The sequence below is a fragment of the Cotesia typhae genome, unplaced genomic scaffold (genome assembly GCF_013202065.1).
Source record: "Cotesia typhae breed Kobodo isofemale line unplaced genomic scaffold, CoteBio_Ctyphae contig_25, whole genome shotgun sequence".
Taxonomy (NCBI): domain Eukaryota; kingdom Metazoa; phylum Arthropoda; class Insecta; order Hymenoptera; family Braconidae; genus Cotesia; species Cotesia typhae.
In genome coordinates, this window is record NW_027423731.1 from 87,511 (window position 1) to 111,662 (window position 24,152).

At 28.0% G+C, this 24,152-nt stretch overlaps 4 protein-coding genes across 5 annotated transcripts; 1 reads left to right on the forward strand and 3 right to left on the reverse strand.

Annotated features, from left to right (window-relative positions):
- Positions 1-448: 448 nt before the first annotated feature.
- Positions 449-1,776, reverse strand: LOC141525127 (uncharacterized). The gene is made up of 2 exons (XM_074239480.1): positions 995-1,776; positions 449-824 (listed from the first exon to the last, which is right to left on the reverse strand). The coding sequence occupies exons 1-2, from the start codon at positions 1,473-1,475 to the stop codon at positions 817-819; spliced, it is 489 nt and encodes a 162-aa protein (XP_074095581.1). The 5' UTR covers positions 1,476-1,776; the 3' UTR covers positions 449-816.
- A 1,426-nt stretch (positions 1,777-3,202) lies between these two features.
- On the forward strand, positions 3,203-5,546 carry LOC141525118 (chymotrypsin-2-like). The gene is made up of 4 exons (XM_074239467.1): positions 3,203-3,254; positions 4,669-4,991; positions 5,062-5,316; positions 5,400-5,546. The coding sequence occupies exons 1-4, from the start codon at positions 3,203-3,205 to the stop codon at positions 5,544-5,546; spliced, it is 777 nt and encodes a 258-aa protein (XP_074095568.1).
- Positions 5,547-10,535: 4,989 nt separating this feature from the next.
- On the reverse strand, positions 10,536-16,281 carry LOC141525119 (glutamate receptor ionotropic, kainate 4-like). Its single transcript, XM_074239468.1, has 7 exons — positions 16,132-16,281; positions 15,193-15,287; positions 14,902-15,075; positions 12,444-12,658; positions 11,326-11,543; positions 10,955-11,199; positions 10,536-10,875 (listed from the first exon to the last, which is right to left on the reverse strand). Exons 1-7 carry the CDS (start codon positions 16,279-16,281, stop codon positions 10,536-10,538), a joined length of 1,437 nt encoding a protein of 478 aa, XP_074095569.1.
- Positions 16,282-16,793: 512 nt separating this feature from the next.
- Positions 16,794-22,402, reverse strand: LOC141525116 (uncharacterized). Of its 2 annotated transcripts, none has more exons than XM_074239463.1 (5): positions 22,271-22,402; positions 20,544-20,635; positions 19,645-20,477; positions 17,610-17,907; positions 16,794-17,527 (listed from the first exon to the last, which is right to left on the reverse strand). In XM_074239463.1, exons 2-4 carry the CDS (start codon positions 20,594-20,596, stop codon positions 17,780-17,782), a joined length of 1,014 nt encoding a protein of 337 aa, XP_074095564.1. In that variant the 5' UTR covers positions 20,597-20,635; positions 22,271-22,402; the 3' UTR covers positions 16,794-17,527; positions 17,610-17,779. The 2 variants fall into 2 exon arrangements, with proteins under 2 accessions (XP_074095564.1, XP_074095565.1); XM_074239464.1 differs by having other exon boundaries at positions 22,295-22,390.
- Positions 22,403-24,152: the final 1,750 nt, after the last annotated feature.

Sequence of the window (24,152 nt, forward strand, 5' to 3'; positions counted from 1 at the left end):
TTTCAATAAAATTTATAAATTAAAAAAGAAAAAAGTTGAATATCACAAGTTTTGAAAAAATTATATAATCCAAGATTCTACTGAGTATAATTTAAATTATACGGGATATTTTTTCGGATTATATCCAGTGTAATTTTACGCGGTATAACCAGAAAAATAACTTAATCAAATCGGAGATCACACAGATTATAGTACAAAAATAATTTAGTGTAATCTGGATTATATTTGATATTATCTGAAATTTTTTTTTACCACAGATTACATTGGGTATAATATAGGAGGATATGCAGTGTCATTTTGTTCTTTCCGTGTAGAAATAATAAATTTTTTTGTTATCTTCATTTTTACTCGTATATATAATAATATTTTAAAAACATATGTTATAATCATGATAACAAATTAAATAATTGTATTACTAAATCTAAAAAAAAAAAAAAAATAATTCCAGTTTGTTACTCATGAAAATAATGATTTTATTTTGTGAAGACGATACAGGGTAATGGTTATAAATGTTTACTTAGATCTACAGAATTACAAAAACACTTTTGAAGATAATTAATATTTGATTTTGACCTTATCAATGAAACAAGAGGAATAATTGACAAATGATTATATTTTAAATAAATAGAGAAAAATAAACTAGATTTACGGCTTGCAAAGTACGAGCATCACATTATGAGTTGACTAGACAACATTGAGTCTGCTGGCATATTTCCTTGTTTAAAGAATTTCGCTATTTTATTTTCGCAATATTTTTCTATTTTATCAATTTTATAAACTTTTGCGACGGTCAATGCAGGAAACCACGTGGTAAAATCATCTATCTGAAATTTTCCAAGATACATAAATCTCAATACTTCTTTTATTCCGTCAAATTCAAATTTAGGTAAGCGCAAAACAATATTTCTAACAGCGTCACCTGCTGCTTTAAAATTTGCGCAAAAAATAGGACTGTAATACTGAAGAATACATTTGTGTGCTCGTATAATTTTACCTTCAACAATCAAAGTGACGTCTTTGCCATGATCTAAAAATAACAGTTCGTCTAATGGAAGAACTTTCTTCTTGTTGAAAACATTCTTCCATTCTTCTTTGCTGATGAATCCATACCAAGTAATGTCGCACTTGATATCTGGGCGCCATTGATTATCGCCAGTTCTGTTGGAGAAACAAAATACGCTGCTGTCCTTAAACCAGTCGCGAATTTCTTCAGTTTTACTGCATCCATCGCTCAATGTGATCGTAATGTCAGCCGCACCGTAGGGCCTCAATCCACAGATTTTTTCAACTTGTACGTGCAAAACTGTCACGCTTGAATTTTGATATCGGAACGCTGATAAACAACACTCTACTTCAATATTACATGAAAGCTTAAAATTATTCGATTTAACTGACGAATTTTGGTTGTAAGGCACTGATTTCCAAGTATAGGAATCTTGGAACTGGGGTTGTTTTGAAGAATGTCCTTGATCCATTTTAATATTTTTCTTGAGTAATATTTGTGGGTAGATTTTGTTCTTGTCTGATAAAATTCTATAAAAATTCCTGGCTGAAAGGAACCCAGTTGAAACACAATTAATAAATTTCTACACGTGATAAATGATAACTATTACACATAAAACTGTAAATATTATATAAACGTAGGGATTAATAATAAACTTAGTCAAAAAATTGGATCGTAAATATAAACTCCAATTCTTCTGGATACGAATCGACAATCCAACTGAGTCGAAAAATATATTGTGAATTATTTTACTGACACAAAGCCCTAATAATTAAGTAAAAATGACTCATTGCCACCAAACTATGCATTGTAGGAATTATCAACACGTTAATGAAGAATAAATACACAAATTGAAAGTATTTATGTACTTGAATTGTTGTTATTAGTGTTAAGCACATTTCGGAGTAATCACTGTTCATATAAAGATATTACTCAGAAAGGATATATATACATATGTAAAATGGTATCAGGCTTATTGATCTCCGGACAAAATATCCCCGACAAGTTATCCTTCGAATTCGTTATAGTTTTCGAAAATTAAAAAAAAAAAAAAATTATTAAAAGGTACAGCACGGTTAAAGCGTATGTGATGGTCTAATATTTAATAATCACACATAAAAACCATCTCTGATTAAAAAAAAAGTGTTCAAAAACTTTCAATTCTTTTGAATCCATTTTAATATTAATATAAACATTAAAAGCTTTTATGTTCGATTCAAATCTTCATGAATTGAATTATTTCCAAATCGCATGATAGTATTAAAAAGTATTCAACTTTTTATTACTTGAATTCAATTCAATTTTTACGAATGTATTAAAAAGTATTGAAAAGTACTCAACCTTTTATTATTTGAATTTATTTCAATTTTCAAGGATGTATTAAAAAAAGTATTGAAAAGAATTCAAACTTTCAACGTATTAAAATTCCAATTTTTAAGTAGCTACTGAAAAGTATTGAATCAAATTCAAAATCGCGACGTTTTAATTCATTTTAATTTTAAAAGACATAGGATAGAAGTACCGTTTTTAGCCACTTTAGTACCGTTTTTGGCCAGTTAACATTTGAATTAATCTATAAAAAATGATAATATTATAATTATATTTTTGTTGAGTTTTCAAAATTTTATATTAAAACAAATTGAGGTGAACCCCTTTCAAATGTCACTAATTTCGTTCAAATCGGTCAAGCCGTTTGAAAGTTATGAGAGGCTTATACACACCCGCATGTGGACATACGATCATCATTGTAGGACATATCAGGAGACCTTTCCAGGACCTTAAAACATCGAGATCTGATGAAAATTCGATTTTCGAAACCAGTTATCGAACCGACCATGGAGGGGGGAATTTTTTCTAGAATTTAATCTACGAGATTGTTAATAACTTTGTAATAATTAAATATTTTTCAATAAAAAATTAGGGTAATAATCTTTGATGTACCCTTAATAAAATAAAAAAAAATCCGATTCCCAAATTCCTTCATTTTCCCTGTCATAAAAATTCCCAAAAGTCACCTTTTTTTTTTCGATCGTCACATTGGTGTTCCCCCTTAAACTACTTATTCAATTTATTTTTATTACGTTGTTTTTTTTCTAATTATTAAATTATTTTTTATGTATCACTAGAGATTACAATGACTTGAAATATTTTTATCCTGGATACAATACCACTCCAGATTCAGGACATATCACAACGTCAATGTATCGAGGATCAACTACTGATACATCAGTTACTCCGGAGAATATTTTTCGTAATTCAAAAATAAGCAAAGCACCAAAATTCAGGAAATCAACTTGAAATTAATTATTAAAATAATTTAATATTGATTTTCTCATGCAATTACTTTTTTTTTTTTAATGATAATTTAAATTTTTCAAGAATTTCATTAATTATAATCATCTTTTAATCAAAAAACATCATTTAAAACTGATGTAAATTTTCTAATTTAAACTAAAAAAAAAAAATGCACTATTATTTATATTTAAAATATATCAAGCTTAAATTATAATTCAATTAACAGTTATAAAATTTAATATAAATTAAATTTTAATATAACTATAACTCAATTTAAAATATAAAATAAATAAATACTTAAATTATAATTTAACATACAGAAATTTATTTAGTGTTGAAAAAAATCTAAATATAAATATGAATTGTAAAATTTATAAATTATAAGTTCTATAGCTTATCACAGCTGTTTATTCAATGAAAGTATAAATTGTTATATTTACTTTAATCATTACTGTTTAAAATAAGTTTATGGCGTAATAATTTGGTGATGTACATAAATGAATAAATCTGTGTCAGTATGGTTATTGTCATTAAAATATGTTAAAAATAGCATTTTTCGCTAACTCCTAATTCATTTCCAACAGTCCTTTACGTAATCGTTGTTACGCAGTTGTAGCAATTGAAGTGATAAGGGTATAACAATAAATGATTTATTATTTTCATTTTTCTCTTCGCTCTAAATATTTTTCGACAAATTTATACCACAAGATCTATAACTGACATGAGTTACGTTCTTCAAATCATAGCTTGTATTCAATTTAATTTTCTGTTGAATGTATATAAAGTCTCCTTAAATTTTATTTTCATTCACAGTTATCATTTCGAAAAGTTGATTTCTCAAACGTCTTTTAAATATGCTACGCATAGTTATAATTAGTTTAATGCTTTGCATTTATGGTATAATAAAATCAATCTATCTGTTAATCAATTATATTTAAACAAATAATATCGCGTTCCAGATGCCATAAGGGCGTATAAAGACAAAAGGTCCCAGTGAAAAGCCATCATAAAAATCCTAATTTTTTTTCCAAGTCCAAAATAATTTTTAGTTTGGAGAAAAAATTTTTTTTGCATTTCTTCACGTTTTATACAAAAATACGTCGGTTTTAAAAAAAAATTTGTTTATACGCCCTTATGGCTTCCGGGACCCACCTGGGATGCCATAAGGGCGTATAAAAAATTTTTTTCGGGAATCAACGTATTTTTGTATGAAACGTGAAGAAATGCAAAAAAAAAATTTTCTCCAAACTAAAAATTTTTTTGGACTTAGAAAAAAAATTAGGATTTTTATTATACGCCCTTATGACATCAGTAGCGCGATATTAAAAATAAGATCAATAATCATCATTAGAATTTATCAAAATTTACAGGTGTAGAGTCCAAAAAACCCAGCAAAATTGTGAACGGTTTCACGGCTCCACCGGGTGAATTTCCACATCAAGTTTCATTGCGAGTGTATGGGCAGCATATTTGCGGTGGTAGTATTATCAGCGATATTCATATTTTAACAGCCGCCCATTGTGTTATGCAAAATGATCAAACTATGACTGTTGTACCGGATATGACTGTCTTGACTGGTACCAACGACAGATTAGGACTACGATCCGGCCAATTTCATAAAGTCATTAATATCGTGTATCACGAACACTATGACCCTACAAACAATTGGATAAATGATATTGCTATACTGACGGTAATATTTTATCATTTTTATTTAAATTTAAATAAAATAAAAAATATTAATTGTATTACAAATTTTCTAGCTTGCTAATCCAATAGCTTTCAATCGTTTTCAACATCCAATTAACTTGCCAAGCAGAGACTTGCCTCCAAATACTCGAGTAATGGCAAGTGGATGGGGCGCTTTAACTTTTGATAATCCATCATTGGTTCCTCAAATTTTGCAAAAACTAGATATGATAGTTATTAGCAATATGGAATGTTCAAGAGCTCATTCAAATAAAATTAATCCTGGTCAGATTTGTGTTTTGAAAGGTCAGGGAGCTGGTGTTTGTGTAGTAAGTTACGAAATATTTATTTCTATTCATATTTATATACTTAAACTTAAAACTATCGTAAAATTATTTCTTCTCATTAATAGGGTGACAGCGGTGGTCCCTTAACTGTTAATAATGAAGTTCATGGAATCGCGTCATGGGTAGTTCCTTGCGCTGAGGGTTTTCCAGATGTTTTTACACGAGTTCACTACTATTTGAGGTGGATTCAACAGCACACTCTTCAATACTAAACATCCTTTTTGAATTTGGTATTGTGTTATAATTACTTATTCAATTTTGGAGCTTACTTTTGAAGCTAGTTGGTATGATGAATGATTATTGTGTTGATTGAAAATATAATAAATCTATTACAAACTCAAGTCTTTTCATTTATCTATACACAGTAAAAAATTTTGTTTCATTGCGTCAAAAAAAATATTTCTTAAAAATTGTAAGGAAGACCGAAGTTATTTTTGAGCAAGAAGAAAATTTTTTGGCTTAAAAAAATTTAACTTCGTTCAAGAAATTTTTAATCTTCGTTAAGATTTTCTTGATTTAAGAAAATTTACGCTTGACTCAAGATTTTCTTTCTTTCTGTGTGTTAAATATTTAACACAAAATTCTTTGACGCAATGACTGTGCACGGCGAAAAAAACATAGGGATTTTTGCTATTTTTCCAATGTTAACATGGGGATTTTTTCTTTATTAACATATGATCGAAATATCCATGTGACATAGGAAAAATTAATTTATGAAAAATTTTTCAATTGAAAAAATAGAAATCGAAAAAACACCATTCTGAAATTTTCAAGATATTTGTAAAAAATGTCAAAGTTTCATATGAAAGAAGAAAAAAGAAATTAAAAATGTTTATCATCGAGAAATTCGGAGTTTCTTCGGAAAATCTAAAAAATAACGATGAAGATAGGTTTGAATAATTTTTTTCTATTTTTTCCCAAAAAAAAACATTTAATAAAAAAAATTTTGAAAAAAAAAAAAAACGTCCCGATAAGTCAATTTTTAAAAAAGTTATGGCAATTTAAGCCACACCGTCCATAATAATCTGCTGAATTTTTAATTTTTTTGAAATGTAAAGCAAAATTTGAAAAAAATTTCCTCGAATTTTTTTATTACAAACCGACTGTATATCACTGTTTTACTTTCAAATTATCTGAAATTGCTCGAATGAAAAAATTGTTATGTAAATTTGTAATTATTAAATTAAGTTACACAAATTTTAGTGATAAATGAATTTTTCCTATGTTACATGGATATTTCTACCATGTTAATAAGGAAAAAATTCCCATGTTAACATTGGAAAAATTTCTAAGTCAACATAGGAATTTTCCCTATGCAAAAATCGTAAAAATCTCTATGTTTTTTTCGTCGTGTGTAAAAAGGCAAATAAAGTATAATATTTACTTATACACGCAACCTTAACATTATAAAATACAATCAATACTTTTATTACGTAGTTTTTTATGTATAAATTTATATTAAGTGACTATCATTCTATTTAAATGGTTATCATAGTCCCTATAATTTAAGGGGCACACCTAGTGTGAAATTAAAAAAAAAATAGATTTTTTTTCACAGTTCAATAATTTATACCTTTAAAAATAACATACTGAAATTTTAAATCGATATCTCTTATAGATTTTGAGTTACAGCCATTTCAAGAGTAGCCGCTCGGCAGTTAGAATAGGATCATTTTATTTTTTCTCGAAACAGCATTTTTCAAATTTGCTGCAGTGATTACTTGGAGACAAATGATCCAATCACTATCAAATTTTTTTGCATGTTCTGTATATAATACACTACTGGAAAAAATTAAGGGATCAAAAAAAAATTCCAAATTTTTCGGTAGTTTTCAACAGGCCGTAACTTTGAGAGAAATGGTCGTACAGGAAATAAAAAAAAAGGAAATTGTAGCTCCAAGTGTCTAGTTTTTGGATTAAAACTTCAAAATTTTGTAGCCTCCGCGGTTTCTGAGTAATCGTAGAAAAACCAGCAACAAAAAAATTCTCAAAATTTTTTTAGTTTTTTTTTGGTCTACGGGCGTGGAAAACATTTTTTTAGCTTAACCACCATAAGGATCGGATACTTTGTTCATTTAGCTTTAATTTCTTTTTTAAACACCCTGATACGTCCACTCCTCGCTGAGATATCGGTCTTCAAATGGAAAAGGATCTTTTTGTCTTTGATTATCGATATCTCAGCAACCAATGATCGCACAGAAAGTTAAAGGTGGGTTTCAAGAACTTGAATGAATTCCCCTTAACGACTGTCCATTGTTTTTTCGAAAAAAATTTTTTCTTTCCGTCACATGAATTTGAAAATGCAACAAAAAAGGGCTTTTAGTGGTTTTTGGAAAATCAAGCGCTGGATCGAAAATATTGAGGAAACCACTAATGTTAAGTGTGCCTTTTACAGTTCAATATGTCCCCAAAAACCCTACAAAGAATCAAATTAATCCAGCCAGCCGTTTTTTTGTTTCACTTGATCGAATTTTTGAAAAAATTAAAGGATCACGTTTTTGCTCTGAAAAGCTCATAATTTTTAAAAATGAGAAAAAAATGGTTTTTTCGAGCTTTTTCCACATTTTCGTTCCAAAAGTGCTTAAATTTTCAAAAAAAAAAAAATCCAAAAAAAAAAATTTTCAAAAAAAAAAATTTTTTCGAAAAAAATTAAAAAAAAATTTTTTTGGAAAAATTTTTTTAACAAGTTAAGGAAACTCAAAAACCATCGCCCAATGATTTTTATCACCTTTCCACCGCTGCATTCCTTGATTCTACTGATCTCCTTTTAATTAAATTAATAAAAAAAGTTAATACCCCCAATCGAATTTCGATTTTTTTCATATGCTTTTCGGAGTTTTTTTTTTCTTTTCTTTTTGTGAATCCTTAGCAAATCGCTTCATTCAACAGTTTTTTTCAAAACTAATCCCTCTGCGCTATGAGTCTCGTTTTAATCTGTATGGCAACGATCGACATCCTCTCGTTTGGCGCCGTCGTGGAGAACGTTTTCGCCAGAACTTTGTCCGTCCAGTCGTTGCCTACGGCGGTGGATCAGTTATGGTGTGGGGCGGCGTTTCACGAAATTGGAGAACACCTTTGGTAATTGTACGCGAAAATTTGACAGCTAGACGTTACATCGACCAAATTTTAAGGCCCATTGTTCTGCGCAGACGACAACATCTGAGGTCGTTCATATTGATGCAAGATAATGCACGTCCACACACAGCCAACATTACCCGGCGCTTCTTTGAGCGGCATGACATCACATTGTTGCGACACCCAGCAATGAGTCCAGATCTCAACCCCATAGAGCACGTTTGGGACATAATGGGCCGTCGGTTGCGCAGAGAGTATCCAAATTTGCAGAACTTAGCTGCTTTGGAGCGCGCGCTTCAGCACATTTGGAATACCATTCCGCAGCCTCAAATTACCGTCTGCATAAACATGGCTGAACGTTTGAGAGCCGTTATTGAAAACAGGGGTGGTAATACCCGGTATTGAACCAACAAAAACCTTCAGAGAATGAGTTTGGAGTCATTAAATACGGTGGAACTGACGAGCCACCGGGTCTCAATTCTCCTGAAATACCTTACACACACACACACACACACACACACACACACACACACACACACACACACACACACACACACACACACACACACACACACAGAAGCGTAAATCCGACCGCGCGACCTCCACGTGGTACGCTTTGGATAACGCTAATGCCGGCGGTAATTGTTTTCTTAAACTTTTCAAGAGAAAAAATTAAAAAAATTTTTTTTTTTAATTTTTTTTTTTTTCAATTTAAGCACTTTCTGGAACAAAAATGTGGAAAAAGCTCGAAAAAACCATTTTTTTTCTCATTTTTAAAAATTATGAGCTTTTCAGAGCAAAAACGTGATCCTTTAATTTTTTCAAAAATTCGATCAAGTGAAACAAAAAAACGGCTGGCTGGATTAATTTGATTCTTTGTAGGGTTTTTGGGGACATATTGAACTGTAAAACACACACTCAACATTAGTGGTTTCCTCAATATTTTCGATCCAGCGCTTGATTTTCCAAAAACCACTAAAAGCCCTTTTTTGTTGCATTTTCAAATTCATGTGACGGAAAGAAAAATTTTTTTCGAAAAACAATGGACAGTCGTTAAGGGGAATTCATTCAAGTTCTTGAAACCCACCTTTAACTTTCTGTGCGATCATTGGTTGCTGAGATATCGATAATCAAAGACAAAAAGATCCTTTTCCATTTGAAGACCGATATCTCAGCGAGGAGTGGACGTATCAGGGTGTTTAAAAAAGAAATTAAAGCTAAATGAACAAAGTATCCGATCCTTATGGTGGTTAAGCTAAAAAAATGTTTTCCACGCCCGTAGACCAAAAAAAAAAAAAAAAAAATTTTGAGAATTTTTTTGTTGCTGGTTTTTCTACGATTACTCAGAAACCGCGGAGGCTACAAAATTTTGAAGTTCTAATCCAAAAACTAGACACTTGGAGCTACAATTTCCTTTTTTTTTATTTCCTGTACGACCATTTCTTTCAAAGTTACGGCCTGTTGAAAACTACCGAAAAATTTGGAATTTTTTTTTGATCCCTTAATTTTTTCCAGTAGTGTAGTTCTCTATAAAATGACCAACCAGTTTTTTGATCTGATCAAAAGTCGAATTTTGGCAGGCCAAAAACGATCAAAATTTTGGATAAAATTCAACTTTTTTTTAAAAACACCGTCATTTTAAACATTTAATTTTTTTCTTCAAAAATTTTACCGCGTATTCTTAAAATATGTATAAATATACCCTTAAAATTTTTAAACAATTGATACAATAGTTTTTTTTTTTTTTAATTCCCAAAAATCTCCTTTTTTTAGGCCGTCACACTAGATGTGCCCCTTAAATATCACACAAAAAATCTTAGAATCAAGGCTTAAAAATTTGTAAAGAGACTTAAAATTTTGATTCAGGTGCTTTTGCGTTCTTTATCAACGAATTATTGCTAATATTACTTATGTCTTGAAAGACACTTGGTAGAATTCGTAAGCACTTAATAGCCCAATAAAATTTTTATCAAGCCAACTAATAGTGAGAAAATTATTTATATTATTTTTAAAGTTTTAATATTTCGAGTTATGATTGAAAAATAATTTTATACATTCAAGCTTTAACAGATTTTTTGATGTAAAAAAAAACACAATAATTGTTACGTACAATAAGTACATTGTAACTATCTAAAAAACTTCCCAACTTTTACAGATGTTTTCAAAGTTCTCAATTGCGTTTGAGTTATAAACAAAAATCGTTTGGCATGGAGCCTCTTCTGACGTCGTTGTTGGCAAATTATTTGTTTTTTGTTCTTGCAACGACGATGAAATGAAAAAATAATATTCTCAAATATACAAATCAAAATAGAAGCTATTGCAGCTAGAAAAATAAAGATAAAGAGCACTTGAACGTGATAAAACTCAATAGCTCTAGTATTGCGATCATTCGAATAAGCAAACTTATACGGAGTCCAACGATCCTTTAGAATATCAATAATCCCACTTTCATGTAATTTAATAATTCTAGAAAATTTAAGTTAATTTTAATCATACAGTTAATTAAAATCATCTAATGAAATAGTAATTTGAATAAATAAAATACCCTATGTCAAATGAACGTTTATACTTGAATCCTTTGACAATTCCGTTGGTAGTCCAAGTAGAAAAAATCGGCGAGCCAGTTTTAACCAAAAGACAGCTTTTCATACCTGAAGCTTGCTGTCTGTCGTCAGCTTCGATTATTGCATATTTTTTCTTACTCCAGCAAGCTTTTGCCGTCATTCTATCTTTAGATGGTATGAATTGGAAACGTGAAGAGTAATCTCCTAAATGACGGGCAGCTTCCAACTGAAGTTAAAAGAAAGTTTGGAAAATCCAAAAGTGCAAAACTCATAATGCTCATTTGATTATGAAATATTAATAAAATAAAGAATGTGGAAAAAAATATGTAAAACATTTTAGTTAATTACTTACTTTTATTCTTTCAAAAGATAACGATCCATTTGTAACCAAAATCTGATACTTAGTATTATTGATAAGTGAGTTTAAATCATTGAAGGATGATTCTATGTTAGTGTGTGTCATGTGAGATACCAAATGAGTGCTAAGATTAATTACGAGAAACCAAGAAAAAATTCTTTTCGTCAGTTCAAGTATTTTACTTTTTTCTTCTAAAGCTTGGGGTAGCCATCCTGTAAGTATAAATAAATAATAAATAATAACAATAATTAAACAATTAATAGTAACAATGAATAGATAATGATTAGGGCTGTACAATTTAGCCGGTTAAGCCGGCTGAAAAAGTTAGCCAAGCTAATTAGCTAGCTGGCTAACTTATTATAAGCAGATTCGGAAAATTAAAGTGAAATCAAAAATCTTGCTCCACCTTGATTGAATTTTCCGTACAATCATTGGTTGCTGAGGTATTAATAATCAAAGACAAAATGATCTCTTTCCATTCAAACACCGATATCTCACCGAGAAATGCTTGTATCAAGGTTTTTAAAACAATAAATTAAAGCTTAATAAACAAGTTATCTGGTCCACATAGATGTTAAGTCAAAAAAAAATTTTTCAAGTCCGTTGGCTAAAAAAAAAAAAAAAAATCAAAAAAATTTCGAAAATTAGTTTCTCTGTGGTTTTTTTAAGATTACTCGAAAAAAAATTTTTTCTCTAATTTTTGAAACTCAGATCCAAAAACTAGATATTGAGAGCTACAATTTGCTTTTTTTTCGTTTGCTGTACGACGATTTTTCTACTAGTTACAGCCTGTTGAAAGTCCCCCAAAAATTTGGATTTTTATCTTGCTCCCTTAATTTTTGTAAGAAGTGAATGATAAACCAATTTCCAATCAAATTTTATCATTACAATATTTAAATGTAGATAATATATAGAATCTATACTATATTATAGATATTTGATAAAATATTCAATTAGTCGTTTAGCTGGCTTAGCCTTTAGTTAATTAGCTCAGCTAATTTAAGTTAACCAGCTAAGCCGAACAGCCAGCTAGCTAATTATCTTGGCTAACTTTTTTAGCCGGCTTAACCGGCAAAATTGTGCAGCCCTAATAATGATAAAATATCTCATACCTTGATAGCAAAATGTCGCAAATGTATAAAACATATAATCTTGTAGACTTAAAGGACGGGTTCGAGATTGTGAAGATGATGTTTTCTCAGACAATACTCCTAGCGCACTGAAGAGAATTAGTACCGACGCTAATACCAGTCGTACTCGCCAAGTAAACAAATGGAAGATCCATGAGCCATTGCTTTTATATTCTGGACGATTATATATATGAGCGCTTGAAATAATATTTTTTCTCAGTTATCTATTTAAATAAAATTTTACTCAAATAACTAATTAGTTACAGAGCTTTACAAATTTTTAAGATTTAAAATTTTCAGTTTTTAATTTTTTTATTTAAAATTTCTAAAGCCAATCCTATCAAGAAGTCATTTAGGTTTGTTACTTAAAAAAAAATTTTTACATTTTTTTAAAGGACTTTCATTTACAAGTATTGTGTTTAAATTTCTTCATACAAGAAATATTTATTAATATAAAAAATAAAAAAATCTTAATATTTTTTGTGTTATTCAAGAGCGTATTAAATGCAAATTTTGTTGAGCTGAACAAATTTTATATTAATATCTATAATAGTTTTTGTATAAAAAAATCATGAATATTTTTCGAGCGCCAGAAACAGGATGACCCCTTAAAAGCAAAGAATCTTTTTTTGTTAGATATAACAACTATAATTAGTTACTAAAAGATCTTTAAATTTGAAACTTGTCACTTCGAAATAATTTTTCTTCTACAAGGCAATTTTTCACTAAATAAAGCTCTTTAAAAAATTTTTTTAATTTTCTGACTCCGTAATTTTTTTAGAGTACCTTATTATTTATACCAAGGCGTTAATAGCCAGATAGCAAATACATATTTAATAATATATACAGTACAAAATAATGATATACATTATTAATTTAAACTATTTATTTTAATATTAATTGATTCAGTTTCAATTCATTATTTTTAATTTAGGTTTTGATTTAACTGAGAAAATAACTTGAAATAACGTCTTAGCTTATTTACAAAATTTTGAATAACAATACTCTACTTTGTAGTTAACAGTAAATGTTTTTTGGTAACTTCATACAATTTTTTAATAAATTCAAATAAAGAACAACCCGTGTATAAAAAAATCGTCTTAAAATTGACATTTGTTTAAGATTTTAAACGTGAGAAACAAACCAAAACTATTTTAAGACTTTTTTAAGACGCCAAAAAAAAATTCTGAGAGCAGATTTTTGAAATTTGGTTGTCGAATTTATAATGAAAATAAGACGGTATCACAGCGACAGCTACGGAAAATTATTATCGAGTCTTAAAATAATCTAAAAATCGTCTTAAAAAAATCTTAAAATAGTCTTAAAAAAGTTTTAAAAAAATTTTTCAATACTATTTTAAGATGAGCTAACAGCAACAGAGCCCCGGAATATTAAAATGGAGCGTCTTAAAATTGTCCGATAATAAGTTTTCAAAAATTTCAAATTCAATTTAAAAAGAGCGTACTTAAAAATGTAGCGGTTAGAATTCTAACATATTTATTAAAAATTTATCGGAAATTCTTTTTCTGCAGCGTCTCATTTCTGATGAAGACTTGCTCAGAGTTTTTCTATTAGTATATTTCAACAGTATTAAGTTATTAATAAGCAAAAAATCTGGAAATAAAATTTAAAAATTTATAGAAGTAGGATAGTAATATTTTTTTTTCAAATAATATTTCTCCATTCTAATTTTTATATTCCCTATGTAAATGATTAGATGTAAGAAAACGGACGGTAACTCATTTTTGTAGAATTTGACATGTTTTAAAAATTACTGATTTACTCTGAAAAATTATAATTTAGACTTGCGCTTCATATATACCAAATTTCTGAAAAGTTCTGATAAAGTCTTCCGCAAGAGTCTAAAAACTATTAAAAATATAATCTTAAAATTGCTTAATACGACTGAAATAGATTTTTTCATACTTTTTCAGAGCGTTTCCGAATTTTTCAGACTTATTAATTCTTGGACAATTATTTTTTTGAACACTTCAGGAATTAAATAGACTTCTATCAGAAATGTATTTCCACCAGGGAAAGTCTTAAAATCGTTTAAAAATTAATTTTCATAATAAATTCGAGAACCAAATTTCAAAAATCTGTTCTCAGAATTTTTTTTGTCGTCTTAAAAAAGTCTTAAAATAGTCTTAGTTCGTGTCACGTTTAATATCTTAAACAAACGACAATTTTGAGACAATTTTTTTTTACACGAGAACTATCATTATATTTTATAGTGACTCTTACTTAAAATTAGCGTATAATAATTTAAATAAGTAGTCAAACAATTTATTTTTATAGTGCTTCGAGACTAGTCGCATTAATTATTTCAATTTAATTTAAATTAGAAGATGTGTAGAAAATTAAATGCTTACTTACCGAAATTAAGTAAAGCTCATTTGTTTCAAGTTAATAAATATTTTTTATTTAAATTAAAACTTACCTATTTTTCCACACTGGCATAGTATAATCCATCATATTCCAGTGGGCTAGATAATAATTAACTCGTGGTAAAACATGAATTTCTCTTCGTTGCAATATTCCTAATAAACCGGTGTAAGTTCCATTAGGCAGTCTCCCTCCAAATGTAGTATCGTGAATTTTAATTGGAAAAAGTCTTTAAAACAATTAATAAATTTAATTTAAATATAAAAAATATATATACAGTTCCTACTAATTAAAATTAGAATAAGAGCAATTACACTAAAAATCAAACATTTAATGTCAAACTTACGTGAAGTTTAAGTATTCTGATAATGCATTCCACACCTCTCCACAAATTCCAGTAACTTTTGTATCTTTATCGTAAAAGTTGATCAGATTTTTTTCCTAAATAAATTGAAAAGAAAAAAAAGTCTACTTGTGCTAAGAAACATTTTCATATCTATTCTTAACGGTGCCGTGGCTAGATAACCGCGGACAAAATAACCGAACGACAAAATATTATAATCAAAATATTTTCGCATCAAAACACACACAATCCATGAAAAAAGGGCACATCTTAATAACAAGCTTTGTTTAATGACCTATTTTCGAATAAACACACACAAAAACCATGTTAAAAGGGCGTAACACAATTACCCACCTTTGTGTAGTCTAATATCGAATAAACACACGCAAAAACCATGTTAAAAGGGCGCAACACGATTATCCGCGTTTGTATTATAAGTACACACAAAAAACATGAAAAGAGGCTAAATAACAAGCTTCGTTTAATGGCCTATTTTCGAATAAATACACACACATAAAAAAAAATTAACTTGATTCAAAAGAAAAAATTTTGAATCAAGAATATAATTTTGAAGAGGGTAATTGTCTTGAATCGAGACGAAAAATTCTTGAATCAAGTAAAATTTCCCTAAATCAAGAAAAATTTCTATAAATTAAGAATTTTTCTACTCAAATCAATGATATTAAGGCGCAACACAATTACCCACCTTTATGTAGGTCTAATATCGAATAAACACACACAAAAACCATGTTAAAAGGGCCCAACAGTTATTATGAAATCTGAAATTGTATTATCATTTTATATTATTTTTGTATACTTATAAATTTAAAAATTATTTTCAGAGATTAATTATAAAATCTTATGTTCTGGATATTTTGTCCATGATTATTTTGTCGTTCGGTTATTTTGTCTAAGATTTTTTTGTTACGGCGCCATTCTTACCTCATAATAAGCCAGTTTTATTAGTTCACCCTGAAATTTGTGATCCTCTAATTGTTGAATCTTTCTACTAAACGAACTATTGAGTTGATAGACATAATGATTTAAAATAGGAACAAAATCTCCCAATGATTCATTCCATTGAACGTTCATGTTGATTGTTGCAAAATATAAATGAAAAAAATCGAAAAGAACAATGAAACATATTTTTATATGCATTTTGCAGACAACAAAGTAAATAAAAATATTCGCACACTATCATGATTGTGTATCAAACAAACTTACTATGACATCAGATTTAAAGATTACAGTAAAATAGAGTCAAAGGTAAAATAATCTAACACGCTATTCGTAATTTATAGTTTTATGTTTTGATAATTTACAAACCATATCATTATCTGGCGTATGAAATCATTTATTTATTGATTAATAAAAAAAAAATGTTTCTTACGATAATGTATATTTCGATAATTTTAATACAAAAATTACTTTTTCACTAGAAATCAGCGTAATAAGACGGATTGATCAAATGCAATTGTAAAGGTACTTGTAAATAATAAAGAATAAAAATCTTGACAGTTATTTTTATTTATTTTTTATTTAAATAATTTAACATATAAAAATTTTTCAATTTTAGAAAAATATAAAATTACACAATAATTATTTATTGAGGTAGACATTTCGATATAAATAGTAATAATCGTTCTTGATTATTGATAATAACAAACAGTTGTGAAGAATTAAAAAAATAAATAATGATTTGATAAAATTTATCCAAATCGTTAACTCCGCAATATGACGGTAATTTTTAAGATTGTTTAATTTTAATGATTAAAAATTTTATAAGTCATATAACAATTCATAAAGCGATATCATAATGCAACTCAATCTATAAAAACTATTTATTTGTTTGAATCATTTTTTTAATTTTTTAGAAAATTAAAAAATATAATTCATAAATTTGGTTAAATTTTCAAACTAGACTTTAATTGATTATTTTAGTTTATAAATATTTTCTAATCTACCAAAGGTCTTGTATCTAATTCTACGTCATCATCAAAATCTTTGTTAATTTTTTTATTAAATCTAAAATATATCCTCAAAACAAAGTGTATGAATATCCAGGCACACGGAATCATCAATGCATTCGATTTCCAGCTTCGAAAAGGATAAAGTAAATCCGACTCGACTTTCCTTGACGATTTTTGATTTATTGCCTCAAATAAATCATCATTGAGAATAATTTGACCACTTATATCAATATTCAAGTAATTTTTGTCAGGTAAAATCAATTCCAAAATCAGTTTCATAAAATACAAAAAGAAAATTGGAATATTGAATCCCCAGAAAGATCTGAAGTCAAATCCTTGTAAAAATCGTGAAAATTTTACATCATGACCTAAAAATAAAGAAATTGTTTTGAATTAATAATTTTCCCATGTTTTATTATTGATTAATTAGATAACGTGAGCCTAACTTACCTTTAAATGTGGCATAAGTAGAAAAAATTATTTGAATTGATAAAATCAAAATTGAGAAAGTTATGCATTGAATCACTTGATTAGTTTCAATTTTATTTACAATAAAAGAGACTGTGTGTTCACTGAATGAAGATCCAAATTCCATTAAAATGTGTCCTATGTTATCACCATTACAGGAGAGTATTAACAAGGAACTTACAAAAAAAAACAATCACTTTCCAAATTGATGTCAATGCAAAAATAAAATTTTTTGCGGGCTTCAATTTCATGCGAGCTTTATTGAAGGTTACTATGTCACCTGAAAATATAAAATTGTTATTTATTAATAAGGATATTATTTTTTATCATCTATAATTACTTAAAACATATTTTCATTAGTTAATACTTTTCAATTTAATTCATTCTTTGTGGTCACTTATACTGTTCTCTAACTGGATAAAAAAATTAATTCTAATCTATATAAATGGCAAATAGCAAATAGCATATTTGATACTAATCACCACTTCCCCTTTTTTTACGTTATTATTTATAACACTGAAGTTGACAGATATTAAAAATTTTTTTGGAATTTTATAGCATTTAAATTATTAAAAAAAAAATTTATTTATAAAAAGTTTTATATGTGAAAATTATCAAAAATTACAAGTGAAAATTTTTAGAAGTATTTTTTTATTGTAATTAATTTGTTAAAAAAATTTTTAAAATTGACAGCTGACCGCCAAATTCAGTATTATTATTACTTCTATCGTAATCGCATTATTTAAAAATAAAAAAAAAATTGTTTGACTCAACTACTATCACACTCATTTAAAATTAGTGCTCAAAATGTGCTTTGATTCCACTTCTAAACGTATAAAAAAAATGAAAAAATTTTGTATGAAAATTATCAAAAATATTAAGAAGATAATTAAAGTAAAAGACTCAGTTATTGATACTTGCAATTTAATTTTTATTAAATAAAACAAATCGATTCTAATAAATCTATATAGGAGACTTTCTATAGATATAGTCACTTATCACGATACCTCTGGAACTATAAGACCTAGAGACTTGAAATTTGGCAGAAATATTCCTTTCGCCGAGTAGAGGTCAGCTAAGAATGGATTTTACAAAATTCCACCCACAAAGGGGGTTGCGGGGGCATTAACAATGAAAAATTCCCATTTTTAAACTATAGTTCCGATAGACTCCAAATTTGGTAGGAATCTTCTGTAAGAGGTGTAGAAATAATCTATAAACGAATTTTACGATATCTCACCTCACAGAGGGTTGCAGAGGTGAGTATTATCAATCAAAATTTTTAATTTTCAAGCTATAACTCCTACAGATTCCAAATTTTGTAGGAATTTTCTGTAAGTGATGAAAAAATAATTTATGAACGAATTTTACGATATTCTACCCCAAAAAGGATTGCCGGAGCGTTAATAATGAAAAATTCCCGTTTTTAAACTATAGCTCCTATCGACTCCAAATTTGATAGGAATCTTCTGTAAGAGATGTAGAAAAAGTCTATGGGCAAATTTTACGATAGCTCATCTCACAGGGGTTTGCAAAGGTGGGTGTTAACATTAAAAATTTTCAATTTCCAAGCTATAGCTCCTATAGACTCCAAATTCTCATTTCAAATTTTTTTCTTCGTGTCAATTATTATTCATTTTTGAAAAAAAGCCACGCAAACATTATACTTATTGCACATTGAAAGTTACAATGAATATTAGCTGGAATAATTACATGGATAAAAGGTATATATGCTAATTCAATGAAATTTGGAATTTGTGAAAGTCAAAACAATACTCTAATTAAATTTCAAGTTTAGATCTAAAAATACAATTCTATAAAATGCCCATCAGCGAAGCGGGCGAGTAACAGCTGGTTAATAAATATAATTTTGGAGTTATAAATTTTAAGACAGTTGGTTTTTTGTGAACATTTTATTTTTTTAATTAGAATAAAATTGCAAGTGTCAATCAACTAGGCCAGTGTCAATAATTGGGTCTTTTATCTTATACCTAAAATAAATAAAAGTTGTACATACCAGTTAAAGTTAATACTGAGCCTGAAACATCTTGCCAAAATCCACCATGTAATAAAATAAGTGCCAACATAGTAACTAGTATATTATTGAAGTTCGTTGTGATTCCATCAAGTGGATGGATTACAGCATAATTTATGAAAATTGATAAACAAATAATATTGATTACTATAAGAAGATGTCTGAGCTTCTTGTTGTCTACTTCGTAGAATGTCGATATTAAATTGTGTAATCCGCATTCAATTATACACCAAACAAAAAACATAATAAAATGGAAATTGGATTGCGGCAAAATAGCAAAAACTATTAACGCTACTCCGATTACATACAAAGTTTCTGAAATCATTACTAATAACAACTGATTAACAGTCGGCATATTTTGACGTTTTTTGAAACATAACACTGAATTAATTAATTCCGGTATTGTATATGCGATAATAATACACCAAATCCACATTATTCTTTCTTTTTCAGATTTAATGACAGTAATACTTTCCCATTTTGTCGCATCTTGAGAGTTTTTAATTACATCAAATTTCGTGTAATTTGATTTCATTTCTAAAGCCATTATTAACAATGTTGCTTTGGCAGCAATGATGATGTTCACAATTATTCCCAATATTATAGTAGCGATTGTTCCAATGGAAATAATTATAAAAACAGCAAATGCAATTACAGCCAGACATAGCAATACAAATATTCCCAGTAAAAATAATTCTGACAGTATGATGAAAATTGCTATTAATGCAAATGTAACAAAAGCAAGACATTGTCCTAGAAAACGTTCAAAGGGATTCAATGATTCAGCTGAGTTCCATCGATAAATTTTTTGCTTCCTGGAAAAATTATATATTAGTATTATGGAAATTGGCTTTTATACAAATATTTATTGATGTACTTACTTGAAATTTTCAATTCTGTCAGATAGTTCAAAGATGGAAAATTTGAATTCCATGATGTTTACTAATCAGATGTTTCCTGTATGGTTTAAAATCTGATAAAAAAATAAAAAAGTTAATTTTTACACGCTTTTTATTGGCTTCACTTGTATGTATGTATTGTAGTATCAGAAATACTGGATAGGATATTGATATTGTTAATATCTAAAAAGGATATCACAGGTCAGATAATTTAAGTGTTGTGTTTATTAGGAAATAATACAGAGGTCTGTCTACAATGAATAGTTCTTCAGGACTGTCTTCTCATGTCTTTTTTCTTAATTACTCTACCTACTACTTGGGCCTCTCATCCCACTCAGTCATACTTTTACAATGCGCAAACTAACTTAAACTTATAGTTCCCACGCATTTCCAAAATACTTTTAAAATTCACTCTCACACTTTTACTTACAACAATCTTACCTATCTGTCAAAACATCTGCAAACAGCATGTTCGACGTACTTACTTAAATCTTATAATTTACGATACCCTAAACCCTTGGTTACAAAAGTGAAAACTCTATACTGATCATAAAACTAAAAAAAAATAAGTTACAGTCTAATTTTACAACTCTACAGTATGTTTGTATGTTCGTATGTTTGTAACCGACTCCTTTGGGCGCGATTTTGACCCACTTTAAACGGCCAGATTTTGTTCAAACTCTGTAGATTTATCGAAGACCAATGACAATACACTAATTTGATAAAATTATTCAATTTTTCAATTTGCAAAATAAGATTTTTGTTAATTTATATAATTTTTATCTATAGTCGATAAGGCAAGAATTTTAATTTTAATTTTTTAAATATTTTATTGACAGATATGAGTAGAATGATTATTATTTTGATAATATCTTAAAAATCACCCCACGCTTTTTTTAAAATGAAATAATTTTTTTTTATTCACACTATTTTTAATTTATATTTATTGAAATTTTTAACACTATTCTTAATTTAAATTTATTTTCTATTTTTTAGTTTGGTTTTTTATAAAAAACGTGTTTTTTAGTTTTTTAAAACTATTATATTTATTATCAGAGGTTCTTCAACTGATTTTAGAACTTTAGATTTAGCGTAAGTGTAGGTATTACTGCGGATTTTTTTATTTCAATTATAAATAAATCGTACTTGAGCTTTTTGAATTAAAATAATTGTTCCTTGTAATTGAAATCGTCAAGAAAATATTTGCATAGTAGTTTTACACGTACAACAATTATACAATTTGTTATTAATAAATTAAAATTAACTGGCTATACAGGTAGTAAACCATAGCTTTTTTGTGAGTTTTTGTATGAAAATAGGTGGTACTAAAAGATCTTTTTCTTTACATAAAATGGTTCAAATTAAAAATTTTTTGCATACAAAAATTAGATAAACCTCCTTTATTATCAGTTATTCATTAAAAATTGAATTTTGATCAATTAATATTATTTATTTAAGAACGCAGTCATTGGTACCAAAAAAATGAACATGCTTTTTCATCCGCAGTAATAGAGACAAGCTCCTTTTGTGCCCGCAGTAATACATGCATATGAACTTTTTTTTTAAATGCTTATTATTTAAAGAAAATATTAGTTTATCGCACTCTTGATTTTTTTTTTGAGTCAATAATGAGTCAAACTTTGGTTTAAAAAAAAAATTATTGTTATTTTTGAAAAATTTAATAAAAAAGCTTTTGAAGTAAGACTCACCGAAAAAACTGCAAAAATACCTACACTTATCCTAGTTGACATTATTTTATCATTGTTCTATTTTATAAATATTTTTGTTAAAGACAAAGATTATTTTTTTTATCACGTTATCCCAAGCTGATTCTAGGTATACTAAGTAGTAGATAACTAGTATAGTACTGACTAGACGAAGATATAATGACGTCAATGGAAACGAAATGTCTCCCTACCAAAATTTAATACGATGTTCCTTGGCCGTGTCCGATAAATCATTTTGCTTTGGCCCCTACTAACTGTATTTTTCAACATCACATGCAACAAAACTCCTATAACTTCAAATAGCTTAGATTCGACTGGACCTATTATCTAAAGGGTTTTTTTATATTTTTTGCCCAGAAATTTATGTCGAAAAATTGAATAAATCAAGATAAAAATTAGATCCCAAGAAACATAAATTAAATTGTTTAAACAAACAGGAACAGATGAAGTAAAATTGTAACTCACATGTAAAAACAAATGATAAATAAAAAGACCCCAGTGAAAATTTTTCGGACTTTTCTCTCAAAAACTCTGAAGAAGTCTTTAGAAATCTTTTAGAACTTGAGATAAGTCTTTTTTAGAGTTTTTCAGAGAAGTCCGAAAAATACAAGGAGATTTTTAAATTCAAATTCGACTGGACCTACTTTAAAGGGAAGTTGCTTCTCCGACTCCATAGATAGTATCACTAAGAGAAAAACTGGGCATTGTTAGCAAGAAATTAATTTGTTAATAATTTTTAACAGTTTTATTTTTTTAGTTGAAAAAATAAAAATTTTTCTCACAGTAAATTTCTTGTTGAAAAAAAGTTTTTTTGATTTGAAAAAAACAATTTTAGATAGACAACTTGCTAAGTTTCATCCAAAATTGTTCTTTTCCAAATCTAGAAAACTTTTTTACTATAAAAAAGTTTCTGTGAAAAAATTTTGATTTCTTCAACTAAGAAATAAAATTATTCAAAATTTTTAACAAATTAATTTATTATTACAATATTGCTCATTTTTTTGAAATTAATTTTTTCTTTCTGTGGGCCGATAAGAGATATGAACCAAAAGAACAACTGTTTTCCTTTTTTATTTGATGGATATTCTAACGAAGAGGGCAATAAATCCTGTAAATTCTATTTCTTGTGATTTTGGCTCTCATAACTTTGAATTTATAAGATACTAATTAGCTAACAGACGAAATTTTCAGTCAAAAAACGATTCCAACTTTTAAAATCCGATTTATAATAAAGCTATCTTGAATCTTCATTTATCATGTTTGACAATAATTAACAATTCTCAGAACCCAATTCTAAGATTATATGTATGTGATTTCAATTAATTAATAATTTACTTAGTCATTAAATATATCTTAAAAAATTCAATACAATTTACACTGTAGAACAATAATTTATACTAATATTATAAAGAGGAAAGATTTATTTTTTTTTGCATTGAATAGGCTCCGAAAATACTGTACTGATTTGGAAAATTCTTTCACTGTAGAGAAGCTACACTATCCGCGGGTAACATAGGCTATATTATATTTTCAAATTTTTGTTAAATACCCGTGCGAAGCCGGGGTGGGGGCTGCTAGTGGAATAAAGTTGTGTACTTAGTATTGTTGTAAACTGTGTACATAATTAACTTTTGAGACTCTCTTATTGGCCATCAGGCTGTTCTGTTGTTAGTAAACAAATAGACAAATTAAAAAAAAAAAAAAAAATTGATTAATTATACTTTGAATAGTAACGAAAAAACCGAATTCGTTCAGAATACTTAAAATAATATTTAATCGAAATTTCAAGAGTTTTAAAAATAATACATTTATGACAAAGTATTGTCGTAAGTAAAATAATGTAGACTGGTAATTCAGATAAAAG

What these genes read in the sequence shown, in the direction of transcription:
- LOC141525118 (XM_074239467.1), top strand. Translation starts at nt 3,203, where the DNA reads ATGTATCGAGGATCAACTACTGATACATCAGTTACTCCGGAGAATATT. An exon ending in ATGATATTGCTATACTGACG is followed by an intron (nt 4,992 to 5,061) that starts GTAATATTTTAT and finishes CAAATTTTCTAG; the next exon opens with CTTGCTAATCCAATAGCTTT. An exon ending in AGGGAGCTGGTGTTTGTGTA is followed by an intron (nt 5,317 to 5,399) that starts GTAAGTTACGAA and finishes TCTCATTAATAG; the next exon opens with GGTGACAGCGGTGGTCCCTT.
- LOC141525127 (XM_074239480.1), bottom strand. Translation starts at nt 1,475, where the DNA reads ATGGATCAAGGACATTCTTCAAAACAACCCCAGTTCCAAGATTCCTAT.
- LOC141525119 (XM_074239468.1), bottom strand. Translation starts at nt 16,281, where the DNA reads ATGAACGTTCAATGGAATGAATCATTGGGAGATTTTGTTCCTATTTTA. An exon ending in TAAAACTGGCTTATTATGAG is followed by an intron (nt 15,288 to 16,131) that starts GTAAGAATGGCG and finishes CAATTTATTTAG; the next exon opens with GAAAAAAATCTGATCAACTT. An exon ending in TATCTTTTGAAAGAATAAAA is followed by an intron (nt 11,200 to 11,325) that starts GTAAGTAATTAA and finishes TTTTAACTTCAG; the next exon opens with TTGGAAGCTGCCCGTCATTT.
- LOC141525116 (XM_074239463.1), bottom strand. Translation starts at nt 20,596, where the DNA reads ATGGAATTCAAATTTTCCATCTTTGAACTATCTGACAGAATTGAAAAT. An exon ending in GACAGAATTGAAAATTTCAA is followed by an intron (nt 20,478 to 20,543) that starts GTAAGTACATCA and finishes TAATTTTTCCAG; the next exon opens with GAAGCAAAAAATTTATCGAT. An exon ending in CTCAGTATTAACTTTAACTG is followed by an intron (nt 17,908 to 19,644) that starts GTATGTACAACT and finishes TTATATTTTCAG; the next exon opens with GTGACATAGTAACCTTCAAT.